The sequence below is a fragment of the Tupaia chinensis genome, unplaced genomic scaffold (assembly GCF_000334495.1).
Source record: "Tupaia chinensis unplaced genomic scaffold, TupChi_1.0 Scaffold144336_1, whole genome shotgun sequence".
Taxonomy (NCBI): Eukaryota; Metazoa; Chordata; class Mammalia; order Scandentia; family Tupaiidae; genus Tupaia; species Tupaia belangeri.
The window spans coordinates 1319406-1333992 of record NW_006204194.1 but is presented as its reverse complement, the minus strand read 5'-3'; the positions used below and the strand labels follow the sequence as shown (position 1 = coordinate 1333992).

The following is a 14587-nucleotide window of genomic DNA, read 5'->3' as shown; positions in this document are numbered from 1 at the left end:
CGGGCGGAGGCCGTGCTCATGACCTCGGCTCAGGTGGGTGCCGCGTCCCGAACCGACCCCAGCCCCGGTGCTCGAGGCCGTGGAGAGGCGTCTCCTCGGTTCACTGCAGGTCAGCCCCCGGGTCTGTGCGGGCCCCTTTCAGCCTGCCTGGTGAAGTGTGCAGGAGAGTTCCGGTCCGGAACAGCACATGCAGCGGCCTGTGGGTGCTGAGTCGGCAGCTTAGGGAACCCGGCGTGTTTTCTGTCCGCAGGTGACAGGATGAGGTGGAGTCTCGCCTGAGGTGGCACCGAAGCATCTGGAAGCCATGGAAGGTTGTGTCGAGAGGGCTATAGGAGGGGCTTACCCAGAGTTAGACGTTTACACTGGGGAGGCCAGTGCAGTCAACTCAGGAGAATTGTGGGGGCTAGACCAGGTTGGTGGCAGTAGAGGGGAGTTGTGATGAGATTCAGGATAGGTCTGAAAGATGGAGTGAACAGGATTTCCTGTTTGTGAGCAAGAAGTAGGGAGTAAAGAACCATCCTAAGGTGGGGTTAGTTGGTTTGTTTTTGCCTCTTGAAGGAATGGAGTTGGGAAATTCAGCAAAAGAGTGGGATTCAGGGAGAAAATCATATGTCAGATTTGGGACGTGGTGATTCCCAAATGTCTCAAGATGGAGGTGTCACATGGATAGATGCACATAAAGTTGTGGAGTCTGATGAAGAGGACTAGGTCAGAGATATAAAAGCCTTGGAGGATGTACTGGACCAGGGCATGATCTCAAGACCAGATTGAATGGGGAAGTTTTAAGGTTAGTATTTTTGATGTTTCAGATGGACTTTGGTAAGGAAGAGAGGACTGAGGCTTAGAGGGCATGTCATAAATAGATCCACAACGCTGATATTCTCTCCAGAAAGAGGAGGGATTCTAGCCCCTGTCTGCAAAATGGGAGCATTGAATGGGGTAAGGATCTGTCCTGGGATAGAGACATAGGTGTGAGGTGGATTACAATCTATACCTACCTACAACCATGGCTATTAGGGCCATTTTCTGTGTAACAAGAGAATACGCATCCAGGCCAGTAGGGCTGCTGGTCCAGACCAGGACACTGCTTCCTTTTATCCTCAACACGTCATGGCAATAGGGGATGACCTACTGCTCCAGTCAGAGTCCCCATCAACCTCTCATCAAAGCATTATGTAGCAGGCACACCTAGTTGCAGAAGGGACCAATATCTGATCTTCCTGCTTAGCCTCTCCCTACAGCTCTATTTAAAAATGATGCCACTTTCATGGCACAACAGTAATGCACTGTTCAAGGGAAGCTGGATCCTACATGGCAACTGTAATTCAAATTTCCAGCTTGGTCTACCTGAAACACCAGGCATACTCAAGATCTGTCAGGCTGGGATGCTGGAGGAAAGGAATTACTGCATGTCCAAACTCTGTGGAGAGTTCTGTTCTCTCTTTTTCTCTGTCGCACGCATGCACTCTATCACAGATTAAAGAAAAAAAAAAGGGTGAAACATTGATATGCTACTTAACCGATATTCCTCTAACTGTAGTTAGGCAATTAGAAGTGAACTTAATGATAGTAAGCTAGATTTCTGCGAACACTTTATAACTGCTTTGATGTTAATTTAAGTCTAAGTATTTGTTTACATGGAAAATTTTATTACTACATTCTCCAAAGTCTTAAGCTAGAATTATCCACCCAGAACTTCAAAATGCTATTTCATTTGCACTGAAAACACATACAAAATTGTTAATCCTAATGGCAGTGATAGCTAATACATAGTATGTGCTACTAATGTTTGAAATCAGTATGAGCCCTGTGAGGTGTGAACCATTCTTGTCCCGTATTTATATTTATAAATAGAAGCACTGAGGCTCAGTAAGATTCAGGGCTTTTTTTTTTTTCTTTTTAAGAGAGATTTTTTTTTTTTGCTATAGTATGCATGCATTCAGTGGAGAGCCAGAGACAGAAAGTGAGAAATCACCCCCCTAGGGGAATGGCCACTCTGCAATCCCTTCTTCTCCATTCTTCTCTCAGGATTTTGGGCACACACGCCTATGTGCATGGCGTGAGTTTCAAACCTTCAGGTCTGGGACACAACTGTGGTCAGCCACATGGGAGTCCAGCAACATAACCATTACACCATCTGCTGGTCTCAAGATTCAGGTTTTTTTTTTTTTTTTTCCAGTCACAGAGCTGCTAAGAGGTAACACTGAGATCTAAAGAGCTAAGTTGATATATTCAGCTTGCAATCATTTTGAGATCTAGGATAGGGGAGAAGAGGTGGTAGTTCATCTGAGCCCATAGGATCCATCTTGTCACAAGTGTCCATTTCTTATGGCCTTCCTCTTCTGTCAAATCCTGCTGGTGATGGCAGAAAAGGACCTTGCACAGGTGAGGGAGTGTTTCCTACCTTTCACTCATCCCACTTATCTCCTATATTATTTTAGCACCCCAATAGAAGGAAAAACAGTGTCCTGAGACTTTTCTGTTCTTCTCTTTGTATTATTTCTCTAGAGTGTGGTTACAGCAGATCCAGTGTCCTAAATTTGGTCTGGGTGGGTTTTTTGTTTTGTTTTGTTTTGGAGAGGTGTTTGCTATAGGGCGCATGCACTTGCCAGACAGAGAGACAGAGAAACAGAAAGCGAGAAATCACCTCCCCAGGGGGGATGGCTACGCCGCAATCCCTTCTCCTCCATTCTCCTCTCGGGATCTTGGGCACGCACGCCCATATGCCCGGAATGAGTTTTAAGCCACTGGGTCCGGGACTCGAACCGTGGTCTACTACATGGGAGTTGACTACAACGACATAGCCATTACGCTAACTGCTGGTCCCTTGGTCTGGGTTATTTGGAGTGGTTCCTATTATTGACAATTGATGGGGTAACATATGTCAGGGCATCCTGAGCACTGTATTCAGAATGTTTAAATGCTTGGAGGTGAGACTGCACTGGAATTTTCAGGGAATTGTAATGTGGGAATGCCAGGAAGTGTGGGCAGTAGATAGAGGTACTCAGACATTGGACCTGGAATGACAACCAGAAATTCTGGGCCTATAATCTGAGGGTGATAGGAACTAGGAAAGATTTGAAGCAGAATAGGGAGTGATACGTTCCAGATTTTAGAGACTCCCTCTGGCTCCAGAGTGTGGAGGACAGTCTGTGGAGATGAGGGTATAAGCAGGGAGACCTTGGAGGATGTTTCTGCAGTAGTTAAGGTGGATATTGGTGGTGGCTACACAAGAGTGATGGTTGTGGAGGTGGTGTTAGTGGTTGGCTTCTGAAAGTGTTTCATATTAAAGCTGTCTCCTTTTTGTGATGTAGAATGTGAGGGACCTGAAGAGGCAGGTTGGGAGGGGAATTTTTATGAATGGCCGTAGAGAATTTTGGCTTTGATTGGAAGGAGACAAGCTCTATTGGCCAAGAAGGGGGAAGCCAATAGTATGAAGAGCTGTCAGTGAGAATATGAAGAGTCAATTTTGTTTGTGTTACAGATGTTCCATAGATTCTTAGCAGAGGTATGGAAACATTCATGACATGTGGTGAGTGACACCTAGAACAGGCCAGTGACATTGTAAGAAAATCCTTATTCCTTACATTTACCAAGGAGAGTACACAACACATAATGGAGGGTCACATGGCAATACATCAAATTTGGTCAGGAGGCAAAAGATAGGAGTGAGGGGAAAGCTAGGCCACAACCTTTATTGTGGTTTCCAAAGGGCATGGAAGGGCAGGGCAGCTAGCTTAGGTCTGGCTAGTTTGAATAATATCAGTACACGTGGGCATAGGGGCTGTCCTTAATTTTGTGGTGCCTGGTCCTGGGTTGGTTTAGGTCAAGGGGAACATTGCTCGGTGTATGAGAGTTAGATAATGAGGTGTTTCACAGTGTGGGTTCTGGGTGACAGGGGAGGTATAAATAGATTTGGCTATTAGTTTGGCCTTGTATTTAATAGGTGTCAAAAAATAAATATAAAATCTAAGAAAACAGTTTTTTACAAATGCTATTCATGTGTCAAACTGTCATAATTTTGGCAGGATCATGTGGTCTTTGACGATGTGGCCATATATTTCTCCCAAGAGGAGTGGGGCCACCTTGATGAGGCTCAGAGATTCCTGTACTGCGATGTGATGCTGGAGAATTTGGCACTTTTGTCCTCACTAGGTAAGGACTGCACACTTCCCCAGTGTCCCGGGCTGGGTGCTGATTTTCTCTTTTTCTCAGAGGCAGTTCTGTCTCAAGCATGGTTGCTACTTTCCCTCTTGATTTCCTGGCATATGTGTTGTGAGAGTCAAAGCTGAGCTGTGTGCACTATCCCACTTCTCTGCCAGCCCATCCCCTGGTGGTTAAGGGTGCTAGACTCCCAAATGGCCGACCATGACTCAAGTCCTGGACATGGTGGCTTGCTTTCTCACTTTCCATCTCTTTCTCACTCACTCTCTCCCTATCTGGTCAAATTAAAACAAAATATATAAAGTTAAATAAAAAAATTTTTGAGAGATTTTGCTATAGGGTGCGTGCGCTTGCCAGAAAGACAGAGAGAGACAGAGACAGAAAGCTAGAAATCACCCTCCAGGGGGGGATGACCACACCGCAATCCCTTCTCCTCCATTCTCCTCTCAGGATCTTGGGCACGAGTGCCCACAAGCCTGGTGTGAATTTAAGCCACCGGATCTGGGACTTGAGCCACGGTTGACTACATGGGAGTCCAGTGACATAGCCATTACGCCAACTGCTGGTCCCATAATAAATAATTCTTTTAAAAAATAAGTAAAGGGCTCAGAACATGGAAATAATGAAGTTGGCTGAGAGATTTCACTGGCTTTGCGTGTCCCTAGTTAGGTTTCTTTGTCCAAATAGATAGACCTGTGTGTCCAAGTTGTCTACTTGTTCTTGTTGACATGCTTGGTGCCTTCTCGTGTCTCCAATTTCAGATACCCACCTGGGCACTAATTTGGAGGTGCACTAGATTGATTCTCCAAGTCTCTTCCCTGAAGTATTCATGATTATATAATGTGGGATATCACAGACTGAGTCACTTTGAGTTGTGGTGTTCACTCCCTTTCCTTGTTTTTCCCCCTTGGACTGGCCTCATTCATATCCCACATAGTTTATGACTTTGAAAAATGTAGGTAGGAGATTGGACATTAGTCCCACAATGACAGTTTAGGCTCAAAGGGACGTGGCTGTGATGCCTGGGAGTTGGGAAATGTGAGATGTCAGAGCAGCATTCAAATTACACAGGAACTTCTCTCATGCCCACCATTGTGTGCTGCTAGAGCTGGTGGCCATACTCCATTTCTACCTCTTCCTCTTGTTTCTGCTATTTATAACTCCCAGCCTCTGGCTTACCTTGCCTCCCACCCCTCACCTCATACTTCCCACCTCTGTGGCACTACCTGTCTCCCATTCCCTTCCACTGCTTGATTACAGCATCTTTCAACATATGACCTGTGATTAGGTGTTGTGAGCTGTGCACATTATTTCTAAAGTGTTCTTGATTGCCAGCTCCTCTGTCACAATAAGAGCTCTCTAGGTCTGGTCATGAACTACTTTTTTTATTTTAAATATTGCCAGAGGGTGCATGTGCTTGTCAGAGAGAGACAGTCACAAAGAGAGGGAAAGTGAGAGAGCACTCCCCATCATGGGGAATGGTCACAACACAATCTATTCTTCTTCATTCTCCCTTTAGGGATCTTGAGCACATCCACACATGCATCCAGTGTATATTTCATTCCACCACACCTGGGACTTGTGCTGTACAGTCAAGTCCATATTAGAATCAATATTAGAAAATCCATATTAGATTCAACCTCCTTAACCACCATGCCACAGAATGGCCCTGGTCACAACCTTCTACCCAGGGCTCACTAGTCACCAGAGCCATGAAAGCCATTTTGCAAAGCAGTGAAATGGAGACCCTGCCCCTCCTCCCTGCACTGTACCTCCTCCCTATGTCCTTTCCTGTCATTAGGACTCTTCCATTATGGGATCCAAAGTCAGCTCTGTACAGCAGGTCTTCCTCTCAATTCCTTTAATGTTCATTGCCTGTTGCAATCCCATACACTTAATCTTGAGTGTATCTGACACACATTTGTGATGGGGCTGCCCCTCCCATCAAGTCATTTTACCAGCATTTTTCCACTCTTACAGGTTGTTGGCATGGAACAAAGGATGAGGAGGCACCTTGTGACCAAGGACTTTCTGAAGGAGTGTCACAGGTCACAATTCCAAAGCCATGTTCTTTTACCCAGAAGACCCAGCCCTGTGAGACAATTGACCCATTCTTGAAAGACATCCTACACCTGACCAAGCATGATGGAACACATTCTGAGCAAGAGATGTACATTTGTGAGGCAGAGCTTTATCAGCACCAAAAGCAGCAAATAAGAGAGAGTCTTTTTAGAAGTGATGAGGGGAGACCTTCATTAGTAAAAAATGGCAGCGTTCACATGAGAGAGAAGACTTTCCCATGCAGGGAGGGTGGCAAGGACTTGCCAGTGGTCTCAGGCACTCTCCAGGACAGCCTCCCTCAAAGAGAGTGGAAGCCATACAGGGATACTGAGGGTATGGCTTTTCAAAGTTCACAAAACAATTACAAATGCAGTGAATGTGGGAAAGCCTTCAATTGCAAACATTCATTTGTTGAACACCAAAAAATCCACACAAGAGAAAGACCCTATGAGTGTAGTGAATGTGGGAAATTCTTTAGGTACAATGCCAACTTCCTTAAACATCAGAGAATTCACAGTGGAGGAAGAACTTATGAATGCAGAGAATGTGGAAAATCCTTTATGTACAAATACAGACTCATGAGACATAAGAGGGTTCACACTGGAGAAAGACCTTATGAGTGTGACATATGTGGGAAATTCTTTAGGTACAGCTCCACATTCATGAGACATCAGAGAGTTCACACTGGAGAAAGGCCTTATGAGTGCAGCAAATGTGGGAAATTATTTATGGACAGCTCCACCCTCATTAAGCACCAGAGAGTTCACACTGGAGAAAGGCCTTATAGGTGCACTGAGTGTGGGAAATTCTTTAGGTATAACTCCACGCTTATTAGACATCAGAGAATTCACACTGGAGAAAGGCCTTACAAATGCAGTGTATGTGGAGAATTCTTTAGATACAACTCCAACCTCATTAAACATTGGAGAAATCACACAGGAGAAAGGCCTTACAAGTGCAGTGAATGTGGGAAATCTTTTAGGTATCACTGCAGGCTCATTAGACATCAGAGAGTTCACACTGGAGAAAGGCCTTATGAGTGCAGTGAATGTGGGAAATTCTTCCGGTACAGCTCCAACCTCATTAAACATTGGAGAAACCACACTGGAGAAAGGCCTTATGAGTGTAGTGAATGTGAGAAAGCATTTAGCCATAAACATATACTTGTTGAGCACCAGAAAATCCACACTGGAGAAAGACCTTATGAGTGCAGTGAATGCCAGAAGGCCTTCATTAGGAAGTCCCACCTAGTTCATCACCAGAAAATCCACAATGAGGAAAGGCCTACGTGCTCTATGAATATGGGGAATTCGTTAGGTATGATGGCAGCTTCATTAAACAGAGACTTCACAATGGAGACTATTTTCCATTGACTATTTAATTGGACAGTTCAGTAATACATTACTATTTTCATATAACTTTTTGCCTTCAGAAGTGAAACACTATACCCGTTAAAAGTGATGGGGCTGCCCCTCCCATCAAGTCATTTTACCAGCATTTTTCCACTCTTACAGGTTGTTGGCATGGAACAAAGGATGAGGAGGCACCTTGTGACCAAGGACTTTCTGAAGGAGTGTCACAGGTCACAATTCCAAAGCCATGTTCTTTTACCCAGAAGACCCAGCCCTGTGAGACAATTGACCCATTCTTGAAAGACATCCTACACCTGACCAAGCATGATGGAACACATTCTGAGCAAGAGATGTACATTTGTGAGGCAGAGCTTTATCAGCACCAAAAGCAGCAAATAAGAGAGAGTCTTTTTAGAAGTGATGAGGGGAGACCTTCATTAGTAAAAAATGGCAGCGTTCACATGAGAGAGAAGACTTTCCCATGCAGGGAGGGTGGCAAGGACTTGCCAGTGGTCTCAGGCACTCTCCAGGACAGCCTCCCTCAAAGAGAGTGGAAGCCCAACAGGGATTCAAAGTTCACAAAACAATTACAAATGCAGTGAATGTGGGAAAGCCTTCAATTGCAAACATTCATTTGTTGAACACCAAAAAATCCACACAAGAGAAAGACCCTATGAGTGTAGTGAATGTGGGAAATTCTTTAGGTACAATGCCAACTTCCTTAAACATCAGAGAATTCACAGTGGAGGAAGAACTTATGAATGCAGAGAATGTGGAAAATCCTTTATGTACAAATACAGACTCATGAGACATAAGAGGGTTCACACTGGAGAAAGACCTTATGAGTGTGACATATGTGGGAAATTCTTTAGGTACAGCTCCACATTCATGAGACATCAGAGAGTTCACACTGGAGAAAGGCCTTATGAGTGCAGCAAATGTGGGAAATTATTTATGGACAGCTCCACCCTCATTAAGCACCAGAGAGTTCACACTGGAGAAAGGCCTTATAGGTGCACTGAGTGTGGGAAATTCTTTAGGTATAACTCCACGCTTATTAGACATCAGAGAATTCACACTGGAGAAAGGCCTTACAAATGCAGTGTATGTGGAGAATTCTTTAGATACAACTCCAACCTCATTAAACATTGGAGAAATCACACAGGAGAAAGGCCTTACAAGTGCAGTGAATGTGGGAAATCTTTTAGGTATCACTGCAGGCTCATTAGACATCAGAGAGTTCACACTGGAGAAAGGCCTTATGAGTGCAGTGAATGTGGGAAATTCTTCCGGTACAGCTCCAACCTCATTAAACATTGGAGAAACCACACTGGAGAAAGGCCTTATGAGTGTAGTGAATGTGAGAAAGCATTTAGCCATAAACATATACTTGTTGAGCACCAGAAAATCCACACTGGAGAAAGACCTTATGAGTGCAGTGAATGCCAGAAGGCCTTCATTAGGAAGTCCCACCTAGTTCATCACCAGAAAATCCACAATGAGGAAAGGCCTACGTGCTCTATGAATATGGGGAATTCGTTAGGTATGATGGCAGCTTCATTAAACAGAGACTTCACAATGGAGACTATTTTCCATTGACTATTTAATTGGACAGTTCAGTAATACATTACTATTTTCATATAACTTTTTGCCTTCAGAAGTGAAACACTATACCCGTTAAAAATTTTCTCATTCCCCTTCCTATTGCCTCTGACAGCTACATTCCTATGCTCTGTATCTATGAATTTTTTATCTATCGGCAATATACAAGTGGAGTCATGACAGGCTTATTTCACCTATGATAATGTCTACAAGGGTCTCTCATTTTGTAACATGTCAGAACTCTTTTTCTTTTCTTTTTGAGATGACATAAAGGTCCATTGTATGTATGTATGTATGTACACACACACACACACACACACACACATTACTTTATTCATTCATCTATCAGTGGACACTTTCAGCTATGGGAATTATACTGCTATGATGATTGTACAACAGTCTGTTGGAAACTTTCGGTTCTTTTTTGTGTATATATCTAGAAATGGGAACAATGGGTTATATAGTATTTCTATTTTCTTTAAAGTCTTTTTTTTTAATAATATTTCATTTCATTTATTTGTTCATTTATTTTTTAAATTTGAGTAGAGACAGAGAGAGAGAGAGTAAAAGTGAGAAAGCAAGCCACCAGGCCACTAGGTCTGGAACTCGAACCATGGTCGGCCATATGGGAGTGTCCACTGCCTTAACCACCACACCCCTATTTTTAATTTTTAAAAAAAGTTTATTTCTTCTGTGTGTCTATGAGAGAGACAGGCACCCCTAACAGGGTTTTTATACAGTGCTTTACCCCTAGTCTCAGCTGGCCTGATCTCAAGCATGTGTGCATGCCTGGCGTGCTTATGGTCCTGAGACTCAAACCTAGGACCTTTCCCATGAGGCTCCCATTGCATTATCACTACTACCAACTGGTTCTTTTGTTGTTGTTGTTGTTGTTGTTGTTGTTGTTTTTAATTTGCTAGAGGGCACATACACTCACAGAAGAGAGACAGGGAGTGAGAAAGCACCCCCTAGGGATGGCAATGCTGCAATCCTTTCTCCATTTCTCCTTTTGGGATTTTGGGAATGTGCACATGCTCCTGGCATATTTTTTAAACTGTCAAGTCTGGGAATTGAACTTTGCTGTCAGCTATGTGGGCTCCAGTCACCTTGAACACCATGCCACCAGCCACCACCCCCCCCCTTTTAAATTTATTTTGGAGTGTAGGTGTACTCACCCAAAAGATAGAGTGAGTAAACTCTCTGTGGGGAATGGTCACTATGCAATCCATCTCTCCCTTTCATGATTTTGAGCATTTACACATATGGGTCCAGCATGTTTCTCAGAGTGCCAGGCCTGGGACTCAAAACAGCCATATGGGACTGAGTCACCTTAACCATAACACCATGGGGTGGCCTGGCTTTTAGTCTGTTTTTGTTTTGTTTTGTTTTGTTTTTCCCCATAGGTGTTTGCCTCAGGGCATGTGTGGTTGCCAGAGATAGAGTCAGAAGGAAAGGGAGAAATCATCCCCTGGGGGGATGACCATGCTGCAATCCCTTTTCCTCTATTCTTCTCCTGGGATCTTGGGCACGTACACACCTGCTCCCGGTGTGATTTTCAAGCCACTGGGTCCAGGACTCAAACCACAGTCAGCCATGTGGGAGTACAGCCATGTAACCATTATACCATCTGCTGGCCCTGGCCCATCTATAGTCTTATACCTGTGTCAGTTCTGCCATTTATATGTCTGAATTCATAATTAACCATAAGGAGAGGCTGAATTGTTGAAAAAGTTGCTGATTTGTGATGCCAAATTGAACTTGGTTTCTGATGCAAAGAAGGCAAACTTAGGGTGCCTGCAGGGGAGAGCACTACTTATAAGTCAGTGTCCTCAAACAAAGTTGACACTGCTCTAATACAAGCCTTTGGGAAGTCTGGCATTCAGGAACTGAAATTTATTTATGTGGGTTTTTTTTTTTTTTTTTAGGGGTTTTTGCCTTAGGACACATGTGCTTGCTGGAGAGACAGTGAGGGAAAGTGAGCAGTCACCTCCCCAAGGATGTTGCCAGGATTGCTACACCGCAATTCCTTCTTCATTCGATCTTGGGCACATACACACACACGCACACACGCACACATGCCTGGCATGAATTTCAAGCCAACAGTCTGGAACTCAAACTGTAGTTGCCCACGTGGCAGTCCAGGGACAGGAACTGAATTTTAAAAACTCAAGAGTTTTGGGACCAACAGATGGCATAATGGTTACATCACTACACTCCCACACAGTTGACTACTGTTCGAATCCTGGACCCAGCCAATTAAAACTCATGCCAGGCATGTGTCTGTGCATGCCCAAAATCACAAGAGGAGGATGGGGGAGAAGGGATTGTGGCATGGCCATCCCACTGGGTGATGATTTCTCCTTGGCAAGCACATGCACCCTATAGGAAAAAATCTCTCAAAAAAATTTATTTTTAGGGAACCAGCAGTTGGCGTAATGGCTATGTTGCTGGACTCCCACGTAATCGACCGCGGTTCACGTCCCAGACCTGGTGGCTTAAAACTCACGCCAGGTGCGTGTGTGTGCGTGCCCAAGATCCCAAGAGGAGAATGGAGGAGAAGGGATTGCAGCGTGACCATTCCCCCTGGGGGTGATTTCTCACTTTCTGTCTCTCTCTCTGTGTCTGGTGAGCACACGCGCCCTATAGCAAAAACCTCTCAAAAAATTATTTTCAGTCTCTTTTGGTCTTTATTCACCAATCTTGCACAAGAGCTCATAAAGCATTGTCCAGATCTTGTTAAGGTATAATTTCCAGCTAATGTTGCCACTAAGTGATGTAACCGAATGCAGGAGAGAAAACTAAATGCTGACTTTTTGTGATGTATTGTTAAAAGCCAAATACAAGACATTTAAGGCATCCTGACAAAGTCAATACAGGACCTAGGACAAAAATAGAGACATGTATTACAACTGGCAGTTCTATTCCTGATATGTTCTATATAGCTACTGTTGTGTTTAAAATCCAATAAGCACCTATTGAACATTGTTAGAGTAAAAAATAAGACAGCACAATTTCGCTCTTGATTTTTACCTTTGTGGCAACTCTTCTAATTATCTTCACTTCTTCTTCTATGTTGGTGTCAAAAGAAAAACTTTAAACAACCTGATTCAGCAGAGTTTGAGCAACAAGTGATTCACAAATCAGGCATCCCTTCTCCCCTGAATAGTTTCTGAGGAACTCAGGTGCCATGCAGTTTATAACTTTTATGAGTGGGAAAGAAAAGTGACCTTAAAACAAGTGATGGGGGGAGGGGCAGCAGGTGGTGTGATGGTTAAGGACACTGGACTCCCACATGACTGACCACGGTTCGAGTCCCACACTTGGCGGCTTGCTTTCTCTCTCTCTGGTCAAATTAAAATAAATAAATTAAAAAAAAAAATTCTTTAAAAAACGATGACAACAACAAAAAAGTTATTTGGCTCAGCAGGAGGCATGGTGGTTAAGGCGCTGGACACTCCCACATGGGCAGTCACACTTGGAGTCCCTGACCTGGTGGCTTGCTTTCTCCATTTCCTTCTCTCTCTGTGGCTGTCTTTCTCTGGTCAAATTAAAGTAAATGAACGAGGGACCAGCAGATGGCACTTTGCTGCGGGACTGCCATTTAGTCGGCTGTGGTTCGAGTCCCAGACCCGGTGGCTTAAATTCACACCAGGCACGTCTGCATGCGTGCCCAAAATCCCAAGAGGAGAATGGAAGAAAAGGGATTGCAGGTGGCCATCCACCCTGGGGAGTGATTTCTCTCTCTTTCTGTCTCTCTGTCTCTCTCTTTCTGGTGAGCGCACATGTCCTATAGCAAAAACCTCTAAAAAAATAAGATAAAATATAAATGAATGAATAAATAAAGAAAAATTAAATCTTAAAAATAAACTAGTGAGGGAAGTGAGGTAAATAAGCAGCTAGATAGATCACAACTTGGTGTTTAGATGTATGAACACAGATCAAATAGTGGGCTCTTGGAATTAGCAGGTGCTGTGGTAGTTATGGTGTTGGATTGCCACAGGCCAATTGTGGTTGAGTCCTGGACTTGGTGGCTTGAAAATCATAGCAGTTGGGTGTTTGTGAGCCCAAAATTCCAGGAATATGAAGAAGGGATTTTAACATGGCCATCTCCCCTCAGAAATGATTTCTCACTTTCTCTTTTTTTTTAATTGTAATGGATTTTTTTTAATTATCTTTTTTTTTTAAGAATTACTTTATTTAGCTTTATTTATTTACTTATTTAAATTTGACCAGACCTGGACAGAGCGAGAGAGAGAGAGAAAGGAGACAGGGAGGGAAAGTGAGAAAGCAAGCTGCCAGGTCTAGGACTCGAATCACAGTTGACCATGTGGGAGTCCAACACCCTTAGCCATCACGCCACCTGCTGGCCCCTTTATTTTATTTTTTGAAGTTGACCAGAGAGAGACAGAGAATGTGAGAAAGCAAGCTGCCAGTTTCAGGACTCAAACCACAATCAGCTATGTGGTAGTTGAGCTACTATGACCACCATGCTGGCTACTGGTCCCCTACCACCACCATGTCCTGTCTCTTTCTAGGGTGTACACAATGACAACATTTTTAAAAATTATTCATTCATTAATTTTAATTTGACCAGAAAGAGAGAGAGAGAGAGGAAGTGAGCCACCAGGTCTGGGACTCAAACTGTGGTCAGACATGTGGGGGTGTCCAGCAACTTATAACTCCACTGCTGGTTCCCTATGGCAATTTTTTTTTTAAAGGGCTGTCTGTGATTGGAGCAACGCTGCTGATTGGCCACTCAAGTATAGAGTCCTCAGGCCAATATAGGTTGATTGAACACTGGTAATACATGATGTCTTCAAGTTTGAAAAATAATCAAAATTTGGGCTCTTAATCCTGAGTTTGTCCAAGGTTCCAGGGCATCTATAGGCTCTGCCTCATTCTCTGACTTCTCAGATCTGTGTCTCTCATACTTCCCTGGGATCTTAATTTTTTTTCTCTTGTCACAAGTATGTTTCTGTAGAATTACTTTCCCCCTTCTCTGTTTTAATTTGAGAGATGAGGAAAAGGCCTGGGGGAATCGTGCCTGTCTTAGGTTGGAGTCATTTATGGAACCATATGTCCATTCTTACCCGTCATTGGAGAGTCCCATAGCTATGATGGGCTTCCTGTCTTAGGTGGAAGGACTGAATAGTTATTGGGTTCATCAGACTCTCTTACCCGTCTTTGGCTAACCGATTCAGCACCTCAGGCAAGACTAGTATAGGAGTGTTGGTTTTCCATCTCCAATCTAGTATAGTGGATAGGCTGCATATAACAGGTCCCAGTGAGCAAACAATTAAAAATAGAATCAATGGGCCAAGGAGGGAGAGTGGGAAAGGGAGGAGACCGTTCCAGCAGACCATCGGCAATGTTGTTGGAGAAATTCTTGGAGTTGATGTATCTTGTCA

The 14587-nt window shown here is 43.8% G+C and overlaps 1 protein-coding gene and 1 pseudogene across 1 annotated transcript; both read left to right on the top strand.

Annotated features, from left to right (window-relative positions):
• The first annotated feature begins 8 nt into the window (after window positions 1–8).
• Window positions 9–7671, top strand: LOC102500028 (zinc finger protein 548). The gene is made up of 3 exons (XM_014583526.2): window positions 9–33; window positions 4029–4155; window positions 6145–7671. The coding sequence occupies exons 1-3, from the start codon at window positions 19–21 to the stop codon at window positions 7596–7598; spliced, it is 1596 nt and encodes a 531-aa protein (XP_014439012.2). The 5' UTR covers window positions 9–18; the 3' UTR covers window positions 7599–7671.
• Window positions 7672–7681: 10 nt separating this feature from the next.
• On the top strand, window positions 7682–9699 carry LOC106733662 (zinc finger protein 548 pseudogene; annotated as a pseudogene).
• The last annotated feature ends 4888 nt before the right edge of the window (window positions 9700–14587 follow it).

What these genes read in the sequence shown, in the direction of transcription:
- LOC102500028 (XM_014583526.2), top strand. An exon ending in GGCACTTTTGTCCTCACTAG is followed by an intron (nt 4,156 to 6,144) that starts GTAAGGACTGCA and finishes CCACTCTTACAG; the next exon opens with GTTGTTGGCATGGAACAAAG.